The 24,803-nt window shown below is 31.5% G+C and overlaps 3 protein-coding genes across 6 annotated transcripts; all 3 read left to right on the plus strand.

The window, feature by feature from the left end:
* Nucleotides 1-1,988: 1,988 nt before the first annotated feature.
* LOC110605560 (protein NRT1/ PTR FAMILY 8.3) lies at nucleotides 1,989-5,960 on the plus strand. The gene is made up of 5 exons (XM_021744181.2): nucleotides 1,989-2,291; nucleotides 2,675-2,780; nucleotides 2,877-3,094; nucleotides 3,639-4,195; nucleotides 4,997-5,960. Exons 1-5 carry the CDS (start codon nucleotides 2,238-2,240, stop codon nucleotides 5,817-5,819), a joined length of 1,758 nt encoding a protein of 585 aa, XP_021599873.1. The 5' UTR covers nucleotides 1,989-2,237; the 3' UTR covers nucleotides 5,820-5,960.
* A 589-nt stretch (nucleotides 5,961-6,549) lies between these two features.
* Nucleotides 6,550-12,612, plus strand: LOC110605538 (eukaryotic translation initiation factor 3 subunit I). 4 transcript variants are annotated; one of them, XR_002486405.2, is made up of 9 exons: nucleotides 6,550-6,892; nucleotides 7,103-7,318; nucleotides 7,958-8,085; nucleotides 9,344-9,463; nucleotides 9,588-9,677; nucleotides 10,196-10,419; nucleotides 10,629-10,715; nucleotides 10,807-10,886; nucleotides 12,328-12,612. XR_002486405.2 is itself a non-coding variant. In XM_021744160.2 (8 exons), the coding sequence occupies exons 1-8, from the start codon at nucleotides 6,565-6,567 to the stop codon at nucleotides 12,401-12,403; spliced, it is 1,125 nt and encodes a 374-aa protein (XP_021599852.1). In that variant the 5' UTR covers nucleotides 6,550-6,564; the 3' UTR covers nucleotides 12,404-12,612. The 4 variants fall into 4 exon arrangements, 2 of the variants coding, with proteins under 2 accessions (XP_021599852.1, XP_021599853.1); XM_021744160.2 differs by lacking the exon at nucleotides 10,196-10,419; XR_006349194.1 differs by lacking the exons at nucleotides 10,807-10,886; nucleotides 12,328-12,612 and having other exon boundaries at nucleotides 10,196-10,543.
* A 2,593-nt stretch (nucleotides 12,613-15,205) lies between these two features.
* LOC110604531 (NADH dehydrogenase [ubiquinone] 1 beta subcomplex subunit 7-like) lies at nucleotides 15,206-18,381 on the plus strand. The gene is made up of 2 exons (XM_043952253.1): nucleotides 15,206-15,700; nucleotides 18,212-18,381. The coding sequence occupies exon 1, from the start codon at nucleotides 15,349-15,351 to the stop codon at nucleotides 15,655-15,657; it is 309 nt and encodes a 102-aa protein (XP_043808188.1). The 5' UTR covers nucleotides 15,206-15,348; the 3' UTR covers nucleotides 15,658-15,700; nucleotides 18,212-18,381.
* Nucleotides 18,382-24,803: the final 6,422 nt, after the last annotated feature.

A 24,803-nucleotide genomic window follows, 5' to 3' on the forward strand; every position in this document is an offset into this window, starting at 1 on the left:
TAACTCATCAATATATATTTCACTAAACATAAAAGTTAAATTATAATTTATCAGGTAAAGTTAGAATAAGAGTCTAATTTTGTTAATAATGTAAAAATACAAAAGGATATCACCCAATAATGCTGAATTTTTTAATTTTTTTTTAAAAATATATATTTTTAAATTTTTATATTTGAAAAGATCAATAATATAAGAATTTAATTATCTTAAATTTTTATGAGAATTGATTTTGAATTAAAAATAAAATTTGTTAAAGTTATTAAAATTTTGCAACAAATGATTTTATTTAAAATTATTTACGTCAAAATTACTTAATTAGCAAATCAATATTCTCTTTATTTGTTTCTTTTATTTTTAATTTTTAATTAATAATTTCCCTTTATAAAAATTATTTTAATTTAATAGTAACCATTAATATTTAATATATTTATAATTAATATTAAAATATTTATTATATTATTTTATTAATTTAAAAGTTATTTTTATATTTATAATAGTAAAAAATTATATAAAATTCAGACTTAAATGTTAAAAAATATTAATAATAATTAATGTGATAAAAATAATTATTATTTAGAAGAATAAATAATTATTATTTATAAGAATAAATATTTATGTTTTGTTTAAAAATAATAAAAATGATGAATAAATTAAATTAATTTAAATTTTATTATTAATTTATCTAATATAAAAAAGTTTAATTAAATTTTATTATATTTAAATTGATTTCAAATAAATAAATTCTTTCATGAATATAAATGTTTAAAAAAATTTAATTCTTTTCATTAAAATAATTGCATACCAAATAATAACATAAACATCTCATTATTATATATTAAAATTGATCTGAAAATTAAATTATTTAGTTGATCAGTTTTGTTTCTATTGTACTCTTAGATATTTTCCGTCCATTTTGATATTATTATTTAAATATAAATTATTATTTAATAATTGAATATTATAATTATTTATCATTTTATCACTTAATTTTATAATTAATTTTAATTTCATCCTCAATTTACTCTAATTGTCTCTCTCCTATCTGTATTTTGTTTTCTCCTCTATCTCTCTCCACCAAAAGAGGGAAGGACAAAGAGAAAAATTAAAATATAAAATATAAATAATTATAAAAGAGATGAAATTATATAATTATAGATTATATGTATTAAGTAGTAATTTATCCAAAATTAATAATCTGAATATCAAAAGAAAAATTGATGAATTAAATATTTTAAAATGAAAGTATTTTGAATTAAAAAAATTAAATTATTTTATTTCAAAATAATAAATTTATTAAAAAATAATTGAATTTCTTATGAAATTTATCAAATGGAGGCTAAAAAATTATGGATTCAGTGTTTTATTTTATTTTATTTTATCAGTGAGAACAACAAATTTTGGTTTGCTTATAGGTACTGACTTCAATCTTTCTTTTACGCTTTGATTCGTTTCCTGAGCCAAATTGCAGTTTGTTCAACGGCGTTATGAACCGCCCCGAGTTGAAGCTCAAAGCCCAACGTTTTTCGGCTCAATCCATTTTCTACGAGCCCAATCTCTTGGGTTTGCAAGTTATTTGGGCTTTCCAGCTGATGCACAACTGCCATGTGTTCCCATAGACTACACTCCTTATTTGCTACTACCATCATTTACCCCTTTAATTTTTTAGCTAAATGCATAATTTGTTCTATTAATTTTTTTTATAAAAAATTATTTTATTTTTTAATTTTAATATATTTAAGATAAATATAATAAAAAAATTATATTTTTTAAATATGAATAAAAAAATAAAATAAAAATTATAGTGGAAAAGGTATATGATTATTTATTATTAATTATAAAAAAAATTTTTTTTTATTGTATTAATATAAAAATAATAATTTGATAATAATACAGTGATATCTCTAAATTTAATGTGTGTTTATAAAAAAAAAATTAATAACTGTATTTTAATGAATAGAAAAACCGTTTTAATAATGTCTGCATCACGATTTCCAATGTTGCCGGCCGGGAAACAAGTATTCAGATTTAGAAGAGTGAAATTAACGTGGACGCAAAAGGGATGTGCCGTTGCGCACACCAAGAAAAATTCGTCATACTTTCCATCTCGAGTATCAAAATTATTACGTCATCTATACTTCCCTTGGCCCACACTTCATCGGTATCTTCTCATTTCTTCCGTCTGATTCAACCGGAGAATCTTTAAATACAGAGAAGAAACTAAGTGCCCAATTCAGAACATGGGTTCGGTGGAGGAGCAGACGTTTCTTCTGGAGGACGGCCTCCTGGAACAGGTCTCTATTTTCTCTCTTTCTTGTAGCTGATTATCTTTTGTCAATTTTGTGGATTCATTATGGTTCGGTATTTTAGAATTGGGTAAAAGATCATGCTGTAATGAGTAATTAATACCTCAAGTTATGAAATTTCTTTCTGGGTTTTTTCAATGGATAGTTTTGTTTGTTGGTTTGCCCATCTAGTCTTGTTTCCATGTTCTGGAATTCTCTCTAGTTTCTATCATTGAATTCCTTCTGTGATTGATAAGTTGATCACTTCCTTTTTGGAAGAAGTTAAGAGAATTTGCATAATTTTAATGAATAGAAGCATGATGACTTCATTCGATGATCCAATTATCTTGCACCACGGCATTTATGTTGATGTTTCATATTATTATCTTCAGAACAAAAGCAATGGGCTCTATACGGGTGATGGCTCGGTTGACCTCCATGGCAATCCTATCCTTAAGGAGAAGACTGGAAATTGGAAAGCCTGTCCTTTTATTTTGGGTGCTGTTTTTATTGTTCTTCAGTCTTCATACTGCTCTCTTATATAGAAATCACAATCCCATCATTTTTTTTTTATGTTTGCCACATGACATACAGGTACTGAATGTTGTGAACGTTTGGCTTATTATGGGATCTCGACTAATCTTGTTACTTATCTTACCAATAAGTTGCATGAAGGAAATGTGTCTGCTGCTAGAAATGTTACCACCTGGTCAGGCACTTGCTATATTACACCCCTCATTGGAGCTGTGCTGGCAGATGCTTATTGGGGAAGATATTGGACAATAGCTGGTTTCTCCACAATCTATTTAATTGTAAGTTATTAACTAAACTCTCTAGTTTTATTTTGGCTACTATACAGTTTGTTTCAATTGCTTGGCCACTTATCTCTTGGTGGCACTACATTGCTCAAGCTGATGGAGCTAACCTCGCGTTTGTTTCTATTTAATTCAATTTTTAAGAATTTTTTATAACCTTAGCTGTAGAATACTAGAATAAGCGAGGCCTAAAGGTATTCTAACATATTAAATGCAAATTCCTTTATTTCAGTAGTTGTGTTGAGCCATAATGAGCATTGATGTTGCAAATGTTAAAAAAAGTTGTATTTTACAAACTTTTCTAATTGGGGAAACTCCATTTATTTCGTTGACTGTGCTATTAACCTATGAGATTTTAAACCAACTTTTAATGGAAGTTTGATGAAATTATGGTAACTTTTTGAATTGTAATAGACTTAGCACATGTTCACTATGTTCAATGAAGTTTACTTTTCTTGTTTTCTGAATTGATTGCTAGTATGCGGATGTGTTTTATATGCTATCTTGAAGTGTAGGTTAATAGTTGTTAATTGGCATATAGGGAATGTGTACCTTGACTCTATCAGCGTCAGTTCCTGCATTAAAGCCACCTGAGTGTACGGGTTCTCTTTGCCCTCCTGCTAGTCCAGCTCAGTATGCAGTATTCTTCTTTGGGCTCTATCTGATTGCACTTGGGACAGGAGGCATCAAGCCATGCGTTTCATCCTTTGGGGCTGACCAATTTGATGACACTGATTCCAAGGAGAGGGTGAAGAAGGGATCTTTCTTCAACTGGTTTTATTTCTCTATTAATATTGGCGCTCTTGTATCAAGTAGTTTTCTGGTGTATATTCAAGACAATGCTGGGTGGGGTCTGGGATTTGGAATTCCTGCATTATTTATGGGCATTGCTATTGCTAGCTTCTTTTCAGGCACACCCCTCTATAGATTTCAGAAACCAGGGGGGAGTCCTATTACAAGGATGTGTCAGGTTTTGGTTGCATCATTCCATAAGAGGAATCTGGAGGTTCCTAAAGATAGTAGTCTCCTATATGAAGCACAAGACGGAAGCTCGGCAATTGAAGGGAGCAGAAAACTGGAGCATAGTAATGAATTGAAGTAATTTTCTTCTTCGTCATACTTCTTAGTTATTCTACTTATCTCAACTCATTAAGCTCTTTTAGATGATGGGCTTTCTAGAATTTCTGTGCAGAGCACGTAGAATGATTTTTTCTGAAGTCTAAATGCTTTATTTATTTATAGTCATGCTTGAAAAAGCCTGCAATGAAGTATCCTATTCTTCAAGAGTATCCTATTAAGTTTTGTTCATTCTTTCAATTTACCCTATGTTTTGCACAGTTCATTAATTTAAATTTGGATTCGTAGATTGACAAACATTTAATAAGTGAGGATTAAAAGTCTATAGAAGTAGAGTCAATTGTGCATGTTAGTTGCAGAAGACTTTCTATTTATTTTAATTTGTAGCGGTAGATAATCATGCAAAGTTGTGCTTGTATAGTTGTTCGCGTTGGCCCTTAATGGATATATATTAGATCCATTTTTTTTTCCTTTGATCTTCATTTTTCAAAGGTCTTTTCACAATGTTCCATTGAGGTTATCTTATCTGGTTAATTCTTTCCTGTGTGGCTTAGTAGAAAATTGGAGATTAAACATAATACTCGTAGAATATTCTCAGCTTATAGGTTTATTAATCTGACTTGTGTAACAGATATAGGAAAGTGTATCATCTGATCCATCTCCCTAATGATTGGCCCTGTATTAATGAGTTCATTCGGACCTAATCTGCATCATTATCTTTAGTCAGACATTATGTTGTTTTATTTGTGTGGAAGTTTATTTAGTGCACAGTCATTAGCTAATACTAGAAAGAATTTAAGTTACAAACCTTTTTCTTTGCAGGTACCTTGATAAAGCTGCTGTAATTTCAGATACCGAGGCCAAAAATGAGGACTTTTCCAATCCGTGGAGACTTTGCACTGTCACACAGGTGGAGGAATTGAAGATTTTGGTCCGCATGTTTCCAATCTGGGCCACAGGAATTGTTTTTTCTGCTGTCTATGCCCAAATGTCTACAATGTTTGTGGAACAAGGAATGCTGATGGATACAACAATTGGTTCTTTCACCATTCCTCCTGCCTCCTTGTCAACATTTGATGTCATCAGTGTTATTTGCTGGGTGCCGATCTATGATAGATTCATCGTTCCGATTGCAAGGAAGTTTACAGGCAAAGAGAGGGGCTTCTCTGATTTGCAACGGATGGGCATTGGCCTTTTCATTTCGGTTTTGTCCATGTCTGCTGCTGCGGTGGTAGAGATCAGGCGTCTGCAGCTCGCTAAAGAGCTTGGGGTGGTCGATGAGAATGCAACTGTTCCTCTTTGTATCTTTTGGCAAATCCCCCAATATATGTTAGTAGGTGCTGCAGAGGTCTTTACATTTATCGGGCAGCTTGAGTTTTTCTACGAACAATCTCCAGACGCCATGAGGAGTTTATGCAGTGCATTGTCGCTGCTGACGACATCTTTGGGCAATTACTTGAGCGCGTTTATTCTGACTATGGTAACATACTTCACAACAGTAGGTGGCAAGACAGGATGGATTCCTGACAACTTGAATAAGGGCCGTCTTGATTACTATTTCTGGCTCTTAGCAGGACTCAGCGTAGTTAACATGTTCATCTACATTGTCTGGGCCAAGAAATACAAACAGAAGAAGGCCTCCTAGGATTGTTACCACTGACAAAATTATTGTCAAACAGAACGTTAACGTTCTAGGTAAAGTGGATATCAATGGGTTTAGATGACATACAGAATGTTCAAAATAATTCATAATTTCATAATTGTTAATTTATATAGTTCTTTCTCACCCTTCTCTGTCTCTCTTTGTTATTCCAAATTTCAGTTTATCATTTCTATCACAATTTAACAAAATATAATATCAACCCAATAGAATGAAAAACATTAAATTCAATCGTCAATTACAGCAGAAAGAAAATGATTAAGAAAATTCGGATTAAAGAAATAAATTTACAGATGACCTCCAATTTACCCAACAAAACAAGAACATTAAATAATTAAAGAAAAATTTCTTATCTAAAAAGTAAATATACGAGAAAAATCCAAAATCAAAAGAATCTGTTTACAGCCAACTCTACAGTGGGAGGGAGGGTATATCCATGGCTGGATTAAGAGGAGAGGTTCCCTTTATTTTGAGATGCATATAAACTAATGTGGATAGCAGAAGAAGGGCTGATAGTTGAGAAAAAGAAAACTCAAAGAAAGAGATTCTCATCTTAAAATGGTTAGAGGGAGATAATCCGTGAATGTAAAATTTAGTAGTGAATTATAATTCGGATTATCATTTTTCGTAGGAAGTATATTCTAAGTTGTGATTTTGATCAAACTTGAGAAAATTTTCCCACTAGTTTATTATGATATCATACAGACATTTTATGGGCCTCAGCCTTTAAATGGGCTTGCAAAGACCCATCATCCTGCTCTCACTCTTTGCTCCTCTTTTAAACCCTAGCTTAGCTGTCAGTGAGCTCGTTAAGGGGAGCTCGAGAGAAATTTTCTATTTTCTGATTCGGAGTGCGTATCAGAATCAGATAAAGATGAGACCAATTTTGATGAAAGGGCATGAAAGGCCCTTAACGTTTTTGAAGTATAACAGAGAAGGTGATCTCTTGTTCTCCTGCGCCAAAGACCACACTCCCACCGTCTGGTTCGCAGACAACGGCGAGCGTTTGGGTACTTACCGCGGCCACAATGGCGCCGTTTGGTGCTGCGATGTTTCAAGCAAGTCTCCTCTGTCTCTCTTTGAAGATTTCCTTTGCTTTTTTTTTTTTTCCGGTTTGTTGATTTTTTGCTCATAGTTTACTAACATAATGTTTTATTGTTTCGAAATATTTGAAATTATGAATTTTTTTTATCAATTATGCAAATTGTGCATCTTGTTGTCTTTTGCAAGCACCAATAAACACTTTTTTTTTGTGGAAAAAAAATTAGGAGATTCGATGCGCCTTATTACTGGAAGTGCAGACCAGACAGCAAAGTTGTGGGATGTTCAAACAGGAACTCAGTTGTATTCCTTTAACTTTGACTCGCCTGCCAGGGCTGTGGATTTCTCTGCTGGTGATAAACTTGCTGTTATCACTACTGATCCCTTTATGGAATTGCCTTCTGCCATTCATGTAAAACGCATTGCAAGAGATCCCAGTGACCGTAAGTTTTATTATACGCTATACTTTTTATTTTATGGCGATGACTGTGCTTCATTTTCTGTGGTCCATGTTGTTCATACCATGGTAACAATAAACTTGAATTGCAAAGCGGATGATCTCTTAGCCTATGAATAATACATTGTTACTTGAAGTGCGAATTTTATTATTCAACTTTGGCTTTCCTATGAAACAATTGCCAAGTTCTTCCCTGTTTTTTTGTTCCTTCCCAACTGAATTTTGTGACATTTTCTTTCAATTGTTCAATTAGCTGCACTGCCAGTGCTGACTTGTGAGCCAGAATGCACTTCATATTCAAGGCTTTTTGGTAGATTTTAGAGATTTATAATGAGTATTTTAGCAACAGCCCTCTGTCTTGTGGGATTCTGACTTGGTTTGAAGAGGCGGCAGGGGTATAATATAAAGTTATTGAGTTACTGTGTGCAACATAAATTATGAGATTCTCTTTTATCCAGGCTGACTGAGGCATCATGCACTCTTACAAACATGTGTTAATATGCTGATTATTTATGATGATATAGATGCTGAAATTGTTTAATGATGATAGGATGCTCTGTTGTTTATACTAGGATAATTTTGTACATAGCGTTTGTCCATCTAACTTTGTTGGGATCATTTTCAGAGACCGGTGAATCTGTGCTCATTCTCAAGGGTCCTCAGGGAAGAATTAACAGAGCTGTTTGGGGACCCCTGAACAAGACTATCATAAGTGCTGGAGAGGATGCTGTAATTCGCATATGGGATTCTGAGGTAATTGGCTTCCTATGTGCATAATTTACTTTTGCAGTGATGTAGCCTGGGTAGGGGTGGGACAAAAATGAACTGCCAAAATGTGTAGGATAGCTGCAGATTAATGCCTTTTTAATTGATTGCTTTGTGGATTCTTAAAAAAGACCAAATGATTTATAATTAGTTTTTTTAGATTTGGTAATTACAGAATTGGTATTACAACAATGGATAAGGTTAAGAATAATACATCTTGCATACATTGGGGATAAGAGGGTATGTTAATATGGTTTGGTCATGTTTGACATAGAGTATCTAATCCCTGGTATAGAGGTGTGATTAGTGGTGGAATGAGTGGAAAATAGAGAGGGTTGTATCAAAAGATTTATAATTTTTGGATATTGATGTAGAATTGGTCTCTGTAGCTGAATGGCAAAATGATCCATATAGTTGACCTCAACTAGTTTTAGTTTAAGGCTTAGTTATTCTTGTTATTATTGCTAATTATAAAACTGGTACTTGAACAATATATTGAGTTTTTCTTGTGTTTTAAGCTCTGATGATCTGACTCTTCATTTTGCTATGCCGTACCCGTGTCAATACGACACTTCATGGGATATGAGATGGAATATGTGTCTAACACATATTTATACATTCGGATACTTTGAGTGACATATTTATACAATAGTTAGAAGAGCAATCTTTTCTATCAAGATGAAGAGCACGTAACTTAGATAAAATATAGTTATTTTGTTCTTTTTGATCATCCATTTAAACTATAACTATTACTATATAACTTTATATTTTTAATTCGAGTTTAATTTTATATAACATAATGCGTTCAAGACCATATTTAAACTTAGATCCATCTCGCTGTATTTTCTATTTAGAAAGTTGACAAGTCAGACTTAGGGATATGTATCCATTTTTGACATCCGTATCTGGGTCCAAGTAACATAGGTTTTACGCACTATCATTGGCTAGATTGCAAGTTTTCTGAGGTTCCATTAGATGGCAGGGAAATGAAATTTTATTGTAACAAACAAGCACAGGTAGAAAGGGTGTATATTACCTTATGCTCATAAAGTTGAAGACTATGAAATCTTGATTTGTAAAACTAGGGAAAGTTGAAAAAGTATTGCTTTCTATCAAAATAAACTAAGAAATAGGCTTCAAGTTAATTTAGTAAGGCTCAAAAATGGAAAGCGTATCAGCTAAATTTGCAGCTTAAGGATTTGTTTGAGTGTAATTTCAAAGTTTTATTCTTCTGTGAAACTTGCAGACAGGGAAGCTTCTGAAAGAGTCAGATAGAGAAATTGGGCATAAGAAGGCAATAACATCTCTTACAAAGTCTTCTGATGGTTCACACTTCATTACTGGTTCTCTAGATAAGTCTGCTAAGGTATAATGTCCACCTAGCTGCATGTTTATTAATTTTGTATATCTTACTGTCCTTTCTGATATTTCTCTCAACAATGTGGATGCAACTGCCCTTCTCATATTAATTGTATATCTGAAATTTTTAGCTATGGGACATCAGAACATTGACTCTTATCAAGAGCTATGTGACAGAACGTCCAGTCAATGCTGTTACATTGTCTCCTCTTCTTGATCATGTAAGTTCACTATTGACTATTTTACTGATGTTATAATAGAATATTTGCAATCCTTTTCATCATTTTCTCATAGGTGATGCATCAGAGAATTATGCTGATCAGAGAAGTCTTAAAAGTTTTTTTATTGGAAAGGCCATCCCTCTTTTCTCTCTCTCTCTCTCTCTCTCTCTCTCTGTAATCTTGTGCTGTACTTAGTTTGACCCTCATGCTGTATCTGGTCAGTAGTTTGACCTTTATGTATGGTTAAAGATTGTGATGAGCATGCTAACTTGTCCCATGAATTAAAAATGGTTTGGTTGTTGAGTTCTATTTAGTACATATGTTGTTAGTGTTTGAAATTTGAATTCTATTCAAGCAAAAAATAGAAGCACAGAATATGTATTCAGGTGAAGTTGATCTCAACATTTCCATCTTCTGTAGTTTGGAGATTGAATTAGTCTTATTAGCATAAAGTGGCTTGAAAATCAAAGTTGGGAATCAACCTATTCATAATCTGATGCAAGATGATTTATCATCAGCCTCCAGCGTTCTTACTGTGGGCATCCTATGTTTGCGGACTACTCTTCATGATTTTACTATGCGCAAGGGGGAAAAAAGAAAAGGAAGAAAAAAATCCTTTTCTTTCAGTGCTTTTCTTGATCAAGCATTTAGTCTAGTGGATGAGGACTAACATATAGTGTTAGGGGAAAGGGGCTAAACCTGATGCCGATAGGTTGGAGTGCTTTGGCCTAAGGTGTCAAAGGTTAGTGGACTATTTTCTCCTTGTCTAGGATTCACTTTGTGGTTACCCACTTGTCAATGGGTTGTTTGATGATTGAATTGGCTGAAGACAAATTTATGCAGATGACATCATTGGTTGATTGAAGGTCTCGTGCATCATTTTGTTTCATTTCTTTTCTCTGCTCCTTCACAAAATGTTGCTGTAAATAACTACCCTTTTTTGCTTTGCAGGTTGTGCTTGGAGGTGGTCAGCATGCTTCTGCAGTCACTACCACTGATCACCGAGCTGGGAAGTTTGAAGCTAAATTTTATGACAAGGTTAACTTTTCATGCCAATGATGTTTCTTTATGATGAAGATATGTGATTTGCAACTTGTTAAGTCTATGCTATTTGAATTTCCTTGTTTAGATTCTTCAAGAAGAAATTGGAGGTGTAAAAGGTCATTTTGGACCTATAAATGCTTTGGCTTTCAACCCGGATGGGAAAAGGTATATTTTTCTGTTATCCTATTATGTTATAATCCATAAATTGGTGTGGTCAATCTTAGTATCAGATAGAATTGGTATTGAATTTTTCTTTTGTACTTTTTTCTGAGGGAGACCATAATCTGATCCTGATATATAGTTTATCAAATTTAAGATAAATTTGTATAATTATAGTTCTCTATTGCATGCTTAGGTAGTTTGAAGTGTTTTTCCCCATCTATGTCTTGTCTGCGAGGCTATATATTTCATGGTTGACATATGCAGAAAATTAGGTTGAGGTAGTTCAAGATTTCCTATGTGTTCTTGTTTGCTTGTGTATGCCAACATATTTTGATTATGGTTGGGGAGGTCAATGTGTCAGGTCTAGTGTAGGCAGAAATAATATACCAATATCAGTGGTAATTTTGCAGAGCAACCCGTTAGGTATACCTTGATTCTTTTTTCTAAATTAGTTTTTTTATGCCTGAAAATTGTGGCCTGAATGGATAAATTTTCCTTGTGGTAAACTTGGAAATGTTGATGGGCTTGTCTGGTACTGTGATAAAGTAGCTGGGTGGGAGAATTGATTTTTTCAAGTCAAGACCCATTCTCATAAGAGTAATTCTTTCTTACACCCTGGTTTATATATCCAGCTAATCAACAATTGTCCTTTAACTTAAATCATGATAGGTGCTATCTGTAAATGTATATTGGTAAATTTCTAATGGTTGGGTGTATAAATGCCTTGATGGATTCCATGTCCATGTTGGTTTTCTGTGTTCATCTCTTCTATTTGTTTCTCACCTGATTCTATGTTTCACCTAGGGGAGGGTTAAAAATAGTTTTAACTGGTGTTTGTAAGGTCAAAAAATATATTTGCACTATGTAATAGCGGAAAATAGCAATGACAGAATTCTGGGGAAGGGGAGCAAGAGGAAGAATCTGTGTGTGTGGGTCTATCTTACCTGTAAAAAAAGACGCCACTGTTTTTGCCGGAGAGATCTGTGGCTTTTGTATTTCTTGCTTCACCCAAGTGATATGGGCCAGTAGACTTGTTAAATAACTTATGTGATTACACAAAGTTTGAATGAATTGACGGAAGTGTTGCATGTCTCGCACAACCACCAATGCTCTAAACTATGAGATCCAGTTTTACTTCTAATCCCAACACTTCTGTTACTGAAAGAACTTCATTCATTATTTGTAGTGCTTTTGTGGCTCTTTTTGGAGCAGTAGTGGTTGGTTGATAAGAAAACATGTCACAGAATCATCTCATTCGTTATTTGAAATTGCATGGCTGCTGTTGGATGAATATCTGTCATAGAATTGTTAGGTTATTGCAGATTCTGCAGTAAAACGTATATTAACCAAAATTAAAGAATTTTCTTAGGGTAACTTTATCTAGAATTTATCAAGAATCTAATGTTTTAGTGCTTTCATGTATGTTTTACTTATGGTTTTGTAGTTTCTCAAGTGGAGGTGAAGATGGGTACGTGAGGTTGCATCATTTTGATCCAGATTACTTCAATGTTAAGATTTAAATTGGCATTTATGTATTTGTACCATAAACGGAATCAATTTTGGAGAGAGTGGGAAGGAATTTTGGTATATTTATCGCAGAGGAGCATAGTATAGCAAAAGTACTAGTTTTGATGCCAATGATAACCATTTTTGTCCTGTTGAAAGAATTCGATGCCTTGCAAATTTTTTTGCAGGCCTTAGTAAAGAACGTAGTTTCCTGTTTCTTTGACGGCACTTCTTGTCCATTTTCTGGCAATTTTTTTTATTTGGTGGCTGCAATTGAACAATGTTTTGTCAAAGCTTGTGCATATAGAATATTCAGAGTGAAGATCAATTACCTTCTTAAATTTTTGGTTGATATTTAGTTATACGTGAATTTAATTAGTCCGTTTTTTTTTTTTAATCCATCCGTAATTTTTAGTTAAACAATCATTTGAGCGTAATTTTAAAAAATATTAAAACAATAGTTTTAATGTTTATAAAATATAAATTTATTGTTTATACAAAAAAAATTAGGAAAAATTTTGGGTTAGAGATAATTGTAAGTTAATTTGGTTAAAAATTTGGGAATTTCCCTTTCTTTCCCTTCCTCCCAGTGCAGCGCCACAGACCTGAAAATAAAAGCATCAAAAAGAAACAGATCAAACGCAAGAGAAAACATTCCCTCCTTTAACGGCGAGGAGGAGACGAAAGGGAGAGGAACAAACAAAACCCTCTTATATTCAAAGGCAGGAAAAAGTAAACGACAATCAGACGAGATAGAAAACCAGCAGTAACGAAATTGTGAAACCCAAAAAAATGGCAACGAGTGAAAAAAAGTATATTGGTAAATTCTGAAAACCCTGTCACTCTTCCCTATTCTTTTCTCCATCCCTTTCCCTAAAAATTGAATAGGGAATTTCTTGTTTGGTCCTACTCCTAGTCTGTGGTATATTCATGAGATTGGGCCAATGGCATGCTGCCACATAAGAGAAAGTGGTATAATTGACCAAACATTTTGTGAGAATTAATGTTTATCCTTGAGTTTCAAAATTCAGAAAAACATCCATGCGGAGTAATCCTTGCGCATATCGAAGGATGAGTTTTTTATTTTCTTTTTTTTTTTTAAAAAAAAGGTGAGTATGGTATAAGTTATACAGTATAAAAACGAGTTTAATAATTATTATATTAAATATTTTATATCAAAATTTATAAATAATTAATTAAAGTATATAAAATAAATGTAAATATTTAATCTAATAATAATTAAATTCATTTCATATCACTCTAAATTAATAGACTCATATATAAATAAATGTATTTGATAGCGTAGATAATTAATAAATTTTATTTGAACCGTTTCTATAATTATATTTTAGTTGCAATAAATAATAAAATTAAGGTCATATTAAAAAAACTTAACAAAATTATTATTTTAATTATATTAACATTTTTTTAATTAATAAAATATTTAAGATTCATCAAATTGCGATATCTCCTTCATTTTTCTCTGATTCATCCACTATTGATTTCTTTGATATAGACTTTCGTCTTAGCCAGCCCATCGTATTCCCTACTCTTGTTGTCGATGTTGTGGATGAATATACACTAATATCTTCATGAATTGTTTTCGATTGAGGTTTTGATGGATGAGTTTGGAGATTATGCACTCATGAACACACCATTGCTCTCTTCTTCCCCTTTTATGGTGGGTGGGGCTGTTTATCGCTTCTGGTTACAATCTCTCTCCTCTGTTTCCAATCAATCTCATTTCTTATTACTGTATATAACTTCTCTAGGCAAGTAAATTAAATTTTGGATTTGATTTGGGTGATTGATTAAAAAATTTTAAGCAAGTTTCTTGTATTTGAATTTTTTCATTGATTGTAATTGTTGATTTTACATATTATTTGAGTTTATTCTCACTCTCTAATTAAAATAATGGTTTGTCTATTGATTCAGTATTTGTTTTTTTTATTAATTAAATTATAAAATTAAATAAAATTTGTTATTTTTTTATGACGGCTGGATTTCTCACCCAGTCAGGGGTCAAACCCACGATAACGGCTCATCATCCGAAAGCCCACACATCCTCTGTACTAACTGGTTAGGCTCATTCGAGTCTTGATATCGGACCTCTCTGAATTTCTCAATCAGGCCGGCCTCGCCTTCACTGCTTTTCGGACCGATCCCCTTTGGGTTCAGTTTTGTTCCTATCTTTCGGCCCAATCCGGAACCAGAAATAAGATTCATCCATCTGCCTTGTGGACCCAGCGTACAGAGAAAATCAAAGACCGTTACGCATGGGGCAGAGATCTAATTCTCTCGTACGTCCGTATCAACGTAGCAGAGACAGGTGGTCCAATGATATACGTTCTGTTAGCACGTCACTAGCAGACAAAAAGAAACATATAAAAGGAGAAATACTTTCCTTTATGTTTAACCTTTTTCCAGTTTTACAGAATCCATTGTAAAACCTTATTTCTTTGAATTTTAGATCATCATTTTTATTAATTGAATTATAAAATTAAATATAACACCTGGAGTGAATTCACTTATCATAAGAAAGGTAGTTTAGAATTTTAAAAATTTTCTCTTTTTATTTACTACAATTTTAATATAAAAAATAATGGAATTAATAAAAAAAACTATTTCATTAATAAAAAAAATAAAAAAAATATTTTAATAAATTTTAAAAAATATAAAAACTAATTTATAAATAATAATAATATTATTATTAAAAATTAAATAGTAAATCTCTCCATATTTAATTTAATAGAAATCATCAAAAAAAAAAATCATGCAATTGTAAACGGCAGACGTGAAACCAAACGACATTACTGCTCAGGAGAAAATCGACAAGTAACCTCGACGGAAGCCTGCGCCCCACGAGCCATAGAAGCGATTGGCAGCCTATAGAGTGAAGTTTTAAGCTGAAATTGTGTCTTCGGAACCAAACAAAGTGCAGCGATTTTGTGAGCCAATCATGGAAGTGGAAGGATCATCGAAGCCAATGATAGCAACGCAGGCGGAGATGGTGGAGGCCAGAGTGCCCATCTCCTACAGGGACCAGTGCGCTCATCTGTTGATCCCGCTCAACAAGTGCCGCCAGGCCGAGTTTTATCTTCCATGGAAGTGCGAGAATGAGCGCCACGTTTACGAGAAGTGCGAGTACGAGCTTGTCATGGAGAGAATGCTTAAGATGCAGAAGATCCGCGAGGAGGAAGCCAAACTCAAACAAGCCCAGAAGCAGGGAAACCCCATACCTCTCGTCCCCAAAACTGCCAATGCCTAGCTACGAGACATCAATTGTTTTCCTTCTTTTTTCTTCTTTCCTGGTAGGTGATTTCTTCTGGCTTTTGGTTGATGGATTTATTCGATTAATGTCTTGTATGCAATCCTTGTAGGCTATTGAATATTTTTGGAGTTTTTATTGGTAGGTTCGGCTTTGATGTTTATTGGGTTTTGATTAATCTTTTGATCTTAGCAGTAATTTTTCAGAATTTCAGGTTTTGCTTGGTTTAGGGTTTAATTGAGAGCTTAATGTTTGGGCTTTATAAGTTTTTCTGTCAACGGGATTTCTTATGATTCTCTTAATGGGATTACTATTAAATCGTGATTTTGTTCGTGGGTTATTGGATTTGAATATGACTGATTATAGGACGTGTTTGATATCCAACATTTCATTTGAAGTTGCTTTGATATTCTTGGGGTTTATTAATTGACAGATGTTTACTTGATGAATGTTTGATTGTGGTATTTTTGTGACTATGAGTTTCTAAGGTTATTTGTGGGAGTTTCATTTTGCTTTTTTATCATTTACTAATTGTTTTTTAGAATTTTAGATGTTGGCTGGTGAATTTCTTGTCTTTTGGTATGGAGGGCTCTGCTTAACTGAAAATTTTGATTTCAATTCTAAGGACCACTTCTTTTTGGTCAGTAATCGTTTACAGGTCCATTCTGTTGTGACTTTTGAATTCTAATACTAGTATACATTTCTTGGTTTCGATCATGATGGTTCCTTTACAGAAGTGCTATGAACTTTTTGGGAATTATTCTAAACCTTTGTTCTGGATCTTGTGGTTACATAGTAATTTGGAATTTTGTGGTTCATAACAATTTGGAAGCAACTTTTAGTGGTTTCCGTTTTATGGTCATTTGTGATTTGTGAATTGGATTCTGCAAAGTGAAGATTCAAAATAGTTACATTATCACTTGCCATTAAGTTTTAGGGGGAAGGAAGGCCAGTTTGAAATTTATAATGTAGTACTAGTAGGTCATTAGTTTGGGATTACTGAAGGCAATCAGCTATATCAAAGTGATAACACTATTTTCCAATGCTTTAGATCAATTGGTCTATTGCAGAAATTCTCAAAACGTAAGAACTATTTTCTGTCAGAAGCTATCTTCTTTCTTATTTAGCTGACGAATCACATTTTCATTCTCATTACTGAATGCTTAGTGATTTCTGAAATCGTTATTAAAACTTGGGTGATTGATGTAAATATTGTAATGCATTTTTCTTGGAGCATGCTAGAGTTGCTGCTAAGGGAAGCAATAGCAACAAAAGCGTTGCTGTTGATATGAATAAGTGCTGGCATGAGAACTGTAATGCGCTTCAGACAGTTCCTGGACTTGAATCATTGGGCTGCTATGTTTAATGGTAGAACTAGGTTTATATATATACATGCCACCAACTACATATTTAAGAAGAAATGGAAATTTTTAAGTACACCAAACATCCTTGTCTTGTTTGCAGTTGAGAACTAGGAGAAAAATTGAGCCAGTGCACTTTGTAGTTTTCCTAGGGCTTCCTCTTGCTACCTTTATTTTGCGATCATTTGGACATTGTGGATTATCTTCCCAAACCCATATTGTGCATTTTTTTAACCTATATTAACTTATTCTATTAAATTTTCCACATGATGTTTATTTTTTTCATGCCTACAGTGTCGGCTAATTCAAGGATTCATTTTAGAGATGTACTTGGGGGGAAATATGAAGTTTCTTCATGGAATTGAAAAAATAAAAATGCAAAACAACAAAAAACAACTAGTTCTTAATCTCAAAAAATTGCAAAGATCTAATGATATTTTTGTTATTAGGCTAAAGTTTAGTTTCTGAGAGAATTCTTTCGTCTTTCTCATTTTGGAGAATGTGGTCTTCTATCAATGGCAATGAAGTTTCAACCGATAGTAATATGAAATGGTTATATCTGTGAATTCATATTTTGGAGTGTAGGCTTATATGTAATGTTTTAGTAAAAGAACATTATAATTAGCATTTACTATCATCCCCTCCCCTCTTGGTACCGTGAAACTGGTGGTCTTTCTTTGGCTGTACAAATTATCTTCGTAATTTTTGTTACCTCAACAAATCACTATGATTTTTGCTAGAGCAGAGCTTATCCATCTAAATAGGTTTATTTTCTACCGTGTGAAAAGTTGGTTCAATTCCTGAAGTTTTAATAGAACCATACAATTGTTATTGAAATTGAGAAAAGCAAAAGGCATAATCAAATGCAAAAATAGACATGTATATATAAAGAAAATCGTTTTTATACTCATTAGGACATGAACAGCTGAAAGATGTGCACATGACCGCAATGGGATTGCCTAATGCGTAAGATGTTCATATTTGATTCTAGTCTCAATTGCTGGAATGTAACGCTTTTTGCTCAGGTTTTTTTCTGGAGTCGTAGCTATTGATGTTTGATGAGGAAGCTAATCTTTGCATCTAATCGTTGTCCATAATGTGCCCACTTTTCTTGATATGGTTCTGTTATGGTTGGAGATTTTACATATCTATTTGTGCTGGGCATGCAATTGATTCAATTTTCTGACATGCAGCTTTCAAAATTTGCCGAGAGATGGATATTCCGGCATCTGTGACCAGTTCTGCTGAAAAGTTATTTGGAGTGTTTATCATGAGACAAATGTAACAGACTCCTTGCTTGGTATTTTGTCAGTTGTACGACATTGTTCAAACTTATGGAATAAATTCCTTACTGGCACTGAAATTCTTTGATTTAGCATCCTTTATTATAAATTTGGCCACGGCCATGAGTAATATATCATGCTCATGGATATTTCACTAGATCTTCAGTAGGTTCTCCACATGTGCAACAAAGGGACCTAGCTAAAGCTAAACAGAGTAGCCAACTACGGTTGGGGCATAAGGGTGTGTTTTCTTAGTGCCTCCTAACGAGATGACCATGCAGCCGTGCTATTTCACATGATCAAAGTATTGATCTTGTTGGTTTACACATTGTAGAAAAGGTTAAATTTGCTCATGAAAGCACATTAAAGTTTGGGCCTTTTTGGGCTAAAAGGCATAAGCCCACGAGAATATTTAACCTTAATAGTTAGTAAATTATTATTCTAGTTTCGCATTCATACAGATGGAATTTAGAACTTGTCAAGCAATATTCATGGTTCAGAGGTTACTGTTGGTTCTTGAGATTCCTACAAGTTCTCCATCTAAAAGCTAAAGTGTGAAAGGAATTGATTTTTCAAACTTTTCACACTCTAATCATATGGAGACAATATTGCACGTGCCTTTCACATTGATTAATGCTTTGATTTTGTTCAACAATTCTAATAAGTTGGTGCCTTTGCTCACCATCTTTCTCTATTCTTATACTGCACTATCTTTCTCTATTCTCTATCTTCTAAAGGTCCAAAACCATCACAATTTTGCATTTAATCTTGATTTTGACTTGATGGAATTGTATATATATATATATATATAATATAATAATAATAATAATAATAATAATAATAATAATAATAATAATAAAAATAAAAAACACGTGGGATCTAGAGAATAAAGCATGATTATGACATAATTAATTGGAGCTAATAAAAAAGATATCTATAATGAGGATCTCCTCCATGGTTGAACATTTGTCTTCATCTCCTTGTTTATTTCATTTTACTGATACACTTTACACCCTTTATATATAAGTAATAACAAAAAGATTAACATAGAAAATTATTATTTTATTTTATTTTAAAATTATTAAATTAAAATATTTTTAAATTTTATAAAATCAAACTTATTAATCTTTTTATAAAGAAAACTATTAATTACATTGAATATTTATGTTATTTAGATCATATAATTTTAATTATATTTATTACATAATTTTTATATAAAGAATAAAAAAAAGGATAAGCATGGGCATGGGAATGTTGCAGGATTGATCTTTCTTTTACGTGCATGAGGGAAAGAGGAAAATTGGGAGCATAGACGAGAAAGAAAAGGCAGAAGAGATTGTAATAATATTTCAGTTTCAACCCACTACTCCTCCTAATTCCAATCTTCCAATATCACAAGTCAAGAAAACGTGGGTCCTACTTCTTCAATCATCCTATATTTACCTAACCCTATATATTCTTAATGTGTTTTTTTCAAATTATTTTATTTTACTGCTCAATCACTTCATAATTTTTCATTTTTCTGTTTCTATTAGACTTATAATTTAATTCGATTAAATTTTAGTATAATTTACAATAAAATTTATAACTTAATCCATATTTATTTAATAGTAAATAAGTTAGTTTTTAGAATTTTATTTTATTTTTATAAATAAATTAAAAAATCTACTTCCAGTAGACTATTGTGGATTTAAATTGCAAAAATTTATAATTTCTTTTTTGATTTAATAATGACAATCCATCTGTTAAATTTGAAATCTATTTTTTTCCATTTTTATTTAATAAGAAATTTTCATTTAAATATAATATTAAATTAAAAAAAAATGAAAGAATTTGGAATTATGTGGATTTGGGCATAATAATGGTAAAATTGAAGAGTACAAAAATGTCAAATCAAACTCAAAAGCTTGCTAAAATTTCTAAAGCATAATTTGTCTGAATTTGCAAGATGTGGACGCAACTAATAAAGAATGCTCATATGACCATTTAATTTCCATTTTGTTGGTTAAAAAGTCTTTGAAAATTATAATTTCAAGGAATTATTCTTTGGATGCAATGTATTATGTATATATAACTTATTATTTAAGTAAAACAATCTACCCCTTCAATTTCTTTCTCAATCAGTCACCTTCCATGAAATTGCTCTTTCTTTAATTAATTATTATTAAAATACGATTAAGAGATTAGATGCGTAATTTTTTTATTAATAAAATATCAAATACTTTTATATTTTATAAAAAATGAGTGTTTTATCTTTTTTAATAAGCCTACTAGACAAAATTTTAGACTAATTGGACTTTAAATTTATATACAATATATTTTAAATTAAAAAATATTAAAATATAACTCAAAATTTTTCAACGGTCTTAAACTATTTAATGATATTGATTTTGTGCATATAATAGCTACATAATATATATGTATTACGTAGAAAGTTATGATCGTTGTCCATTGGCATCTAGGCTGTAATCAAATTTTTATAGAAAAGTCGGGTTCAATTCATAATCGAGCAGATCGGGTTAATTGGGACTCGGACTCATCAAAAAATGACTAACTCATTTGACGTGATGGGATAATAGGGGAACCGATCCAAATATACCACGAACTTATCAGCACGAACGCTGAAAAAGAATTAAAAGGCCGCCTAATGATGGTGAAAAAATAGGTACGTCCGTTATACTGACTCTTTATGATAGCGACAGGTTGCAATGTAACAAAGTGATAGTTATTCGTTATTAGAGGATAAGAAAAAAAAGAATAAAAAAGAAATACGTGAATCATTCATACTAAACTCATTCACACAGAGAAAAACCCAACCTCTTGTTAGATCTCAGAACATCAGAAAAGAATAAAACTAGTAATTAAAAGAAAATATTAGCTGTATCGTTCAACTGGATTTTTTTAGAAAAGATAATGTTTTTTAGAGAGAAAATTATTGAACCTGAAATAATTAAATAAAATATAAGTTAAACTAAGGATTATTTTAGCATAATTTAGTTGATTTATATAAAAAATCTAATAAAAGGAAATAAGTTAAAATTTTAAACCTATTTTTCTATTCTTCCAATTTTGGTAATAATAAAGCAAAACTTGAATCCAGAGCATGATGAGCTAGAAATCTCTTCAATCAATGAAACAAACTCAATTATTCAAAATCTCTACCTAATTCAATACCTTAAGGTTGAAAAGTCAATATATATGGTAGGAATTTTTCTTCAATCATTTGTTCATTCCTAGTTAACATCATTAGAATTAAAAATTTTCCATTATAATTTAGCTTTTCCCATCAAATCACACCCCATTTTTTAAATAAAAATATGTATGTGTTGTTTTTCTCTTTATTCTTCATTCCATTATTATTCTGTGTAGCTTCATGCATGCTCAATTAATTTAGAAGACTGAATTATTCCATGGGCAGCTAACTTCACTTTCTCAGCTCCCCCTCATTCTTGAAAATTTTAATCAAATTAACCCAAATCAATAAAAACCTCCATTTGATTTTATTGGCATTTTCTTTGTTAAAAAAAATAATTAATTGAGTTTTTTTTTTATATATGATTGATATCCAAAATTTATAAATTTAACTAATTTAAATTCAAAGTATTTCTTTCAGAATTTTTAAAAATTTTTTATATTTAAGACTCGAACTTAAAGTCACAGTCATAAAAAAATAAATATGTATCAATTCAAAAAATTATAATTAAAAAATCGCGTTTCGTTTTAAACAAAGGAATTATAATAATTAAGAACGAACTACACAATAAAAGATAATATTCCTTTTTTCTCATAAAATGCATATCTCAAAATAAATGAATTTAAAAATTCAAATTTAAACCCTTGCACATTTGCTACATTTTAAAGAAATATCAGTCAGATTACCTATTACAGAATATCACATCTCTTTATGTAGCCCCCAATAGCATTACTTTTCATTTGACTTCCAACTACTAGAGATATTAATTTCTCTCTTGGGATTGAATTCTTCCCAACTTTCTCAACTACCCAAAACTGGCAATGCATCATATTTCAAAGGTGTTCAGTCCTTGGTATTATTTTGTGCATGACAAAGGTATATGAGGGGGAAAAGACATTGGATGCTATATATATTAAAAGAAATTGCAAATTGGTCAAAATGTTTGTTATAGTTCCTAATAGGGCAAACTAGGTGAAATCACCCTAATTTATAGCTAACAAATTAAATTTTTAAATTCAAAAAAATAAATAAAAAAAATATAAAAAAATATCATATGTTCTCATTATCTTTTCATTTTAGGATATATAATTTATTTTGAAGTCTATGACTCAATTTTATTTGAAAATAATATTTTGTAATATGAATTTCATGTTAGTATGGGTTTAGAAATTATCATTATTTATAAATAATACGATATTATAAAATACTAATTAAACTACAGATTTTGAAGTAAAAAACTAATAAAATCACAAACTATTTTTTTTATATCTTTTTCGAATAAATATGCATAATAACCTTTGGCTTTAAAACGTGTTTGCATTATGTCTATGAATTGTAATGTCCCTTTCAGGATTTCTATTATTAGATTTATCATGTGGATGTGGGTGACCTTTGAGTCTTGGGGAAATTGCGGAGTTGCTTCTTTAATGTGACTTCTTTTTGACAAAAGGAAAATGAAATATTATGGGTCTGCTTGTGAATGTCAAACTTTCATTAGCTGTAGTAGGTCATTTTTTTGCATAACAGATCACTTCTCTTTAAGCCTGCTGGAGGATGGAGATGAGTGCTTATTGACCATTTGTAAATTTGGAGAAAATAATGTTATAGAAAATAGTGGGTTTTAAAATAATTAGCATTTGACTATTATACTTGCATGCTAGACTATTGTGAAAATTTGGTTGTATTCAAAAAGGAATGTAAATTCTTGCATCATTGAATGATTAAAGAAAATTATTCTAAGGATTTGGTGTTGCTCATCATGAAAGAAATGTTACAGAGAATGACTTTCGCGATGCTTCTTCTAAAAAAATTAGCTTAAGGAGGTGAATTAATTTTAATTTATTTCGTAAGATGATATAAAGTCTTTATTTTAATGTTTAGTTTTTTATAATTATTTTTCATTTTAAGTGTTTAATTTTAAATATGAAGAGTATATAAAATTTTATATTAATTTAAATTAGAGTTAATATATTTTTTTATACAATAAAATTTTATTTTTATAATTTTAAAAATTATTTGTTATATTTATATATTTTTTAAAATTTTTATGATAATTATAATACTAAACTTTTAATATTTTAAATTATAAGAAATAATATTTTTATTATTAAAAATAATATTATATTAAATTAAAATCTATTTAATTCTTAATAAAAATATAAATTTTAATTAATTAAAAATTTTAAATTAAACTTATTTAGGTTTTGAATAACAAAAAAATCAACCCAATACATGACGTGGATAAAATAAGATTGGGACGTGGCACTTATATTGATCAGATCCGAATCAGCAGCATTCAATCTTCTCAAACAGCCACGATAATGGACTTCAGATTTCGTAGCTCAAACACTGCACACCGCATACACAGTCTACGTCACTCTTTCTTTCTTTTTAGCTCGGCGATTTGACGACACTCATCGTAAAGACAACTCCGCCCTCGCCCCGCCCTTTCACCAAATTCAAAATTATGCAAAATTCAACCATGAGAAAGCAGCAGTAGCAGCAGCCACCGTCGACGTTCATTAGGATCAAAGCAGATTTTGCAATCCCATTCTCAAAGTTTTTTCTCTGCACACTTCTCGAGGCCTTTAAGAACTCGGAAATTTTAATTTTCCTCTGCTGCATTCCACACGCCAAAAAGTACTCGTCGGCGTCCTCGAAGCCGCCCCCGATTTATCCCCACCTATGGCTTCATAATTTCATTCCCGCCTCAAGAAAATTAATAACAGTTGGAATTTTGCTGCTGCAAAACTTCAGATTTCAGAAAATAATAAATATGGTTTTTGGAGTTTTACTCTTTTTCCTCCCTACCGTCTATCTATTGAATCATTCCATTTTGTGCAGGAATTTCCATCATTCCCTTTTCTCTGCCATTTTCATCATCATCATTATTCTCAAACCAGATTTTTTCTATTTTCATTTAATACTCTCTCTCTCCTTTCTGTATCCAGTCTGCTCTTTCGTCCTCTTTATATGCCTCTCCTCCTCCGGCAGGCTCCAACCGTTTTGCTTTTCCTTTTTTTTATCTTCTTCTTGGAATTGATTATATTTTGTTTTTTCTGTCCGTTGGGTGCCCCGTTCAATTTTTCATTTATTATTTTCATCCGTGCTATTTGTCTTCTTTTAATTATTTTTTTAATAATGAACTTCCACTCCTTTTACCGACTACTAAATTATAATTTTTCATCTGTTATTTGAGAGAATAAAAAATTACAACGACCTTGACTATATAAAAATAAAAATTTAATAATCATTAATTACATATATGCATATATAAATTTATTTATTTCACCATATATATTTAAATTA

This window comes from Manihot esculenta, chromosome 17, assembly GCF_001659605.2.
Source record: "Manihot esculenta cultivar AM560-2 chromosome 17, M.esculenta_v8, whole genome shotgun sequence".
NCBI classification, from domain to species: Eukaryota; Viridiplantae; Streptophyta; class Magnoliopsida; order Malpighiales; family Euphorbiaceae; genus Manihot; species Manihot esculenta.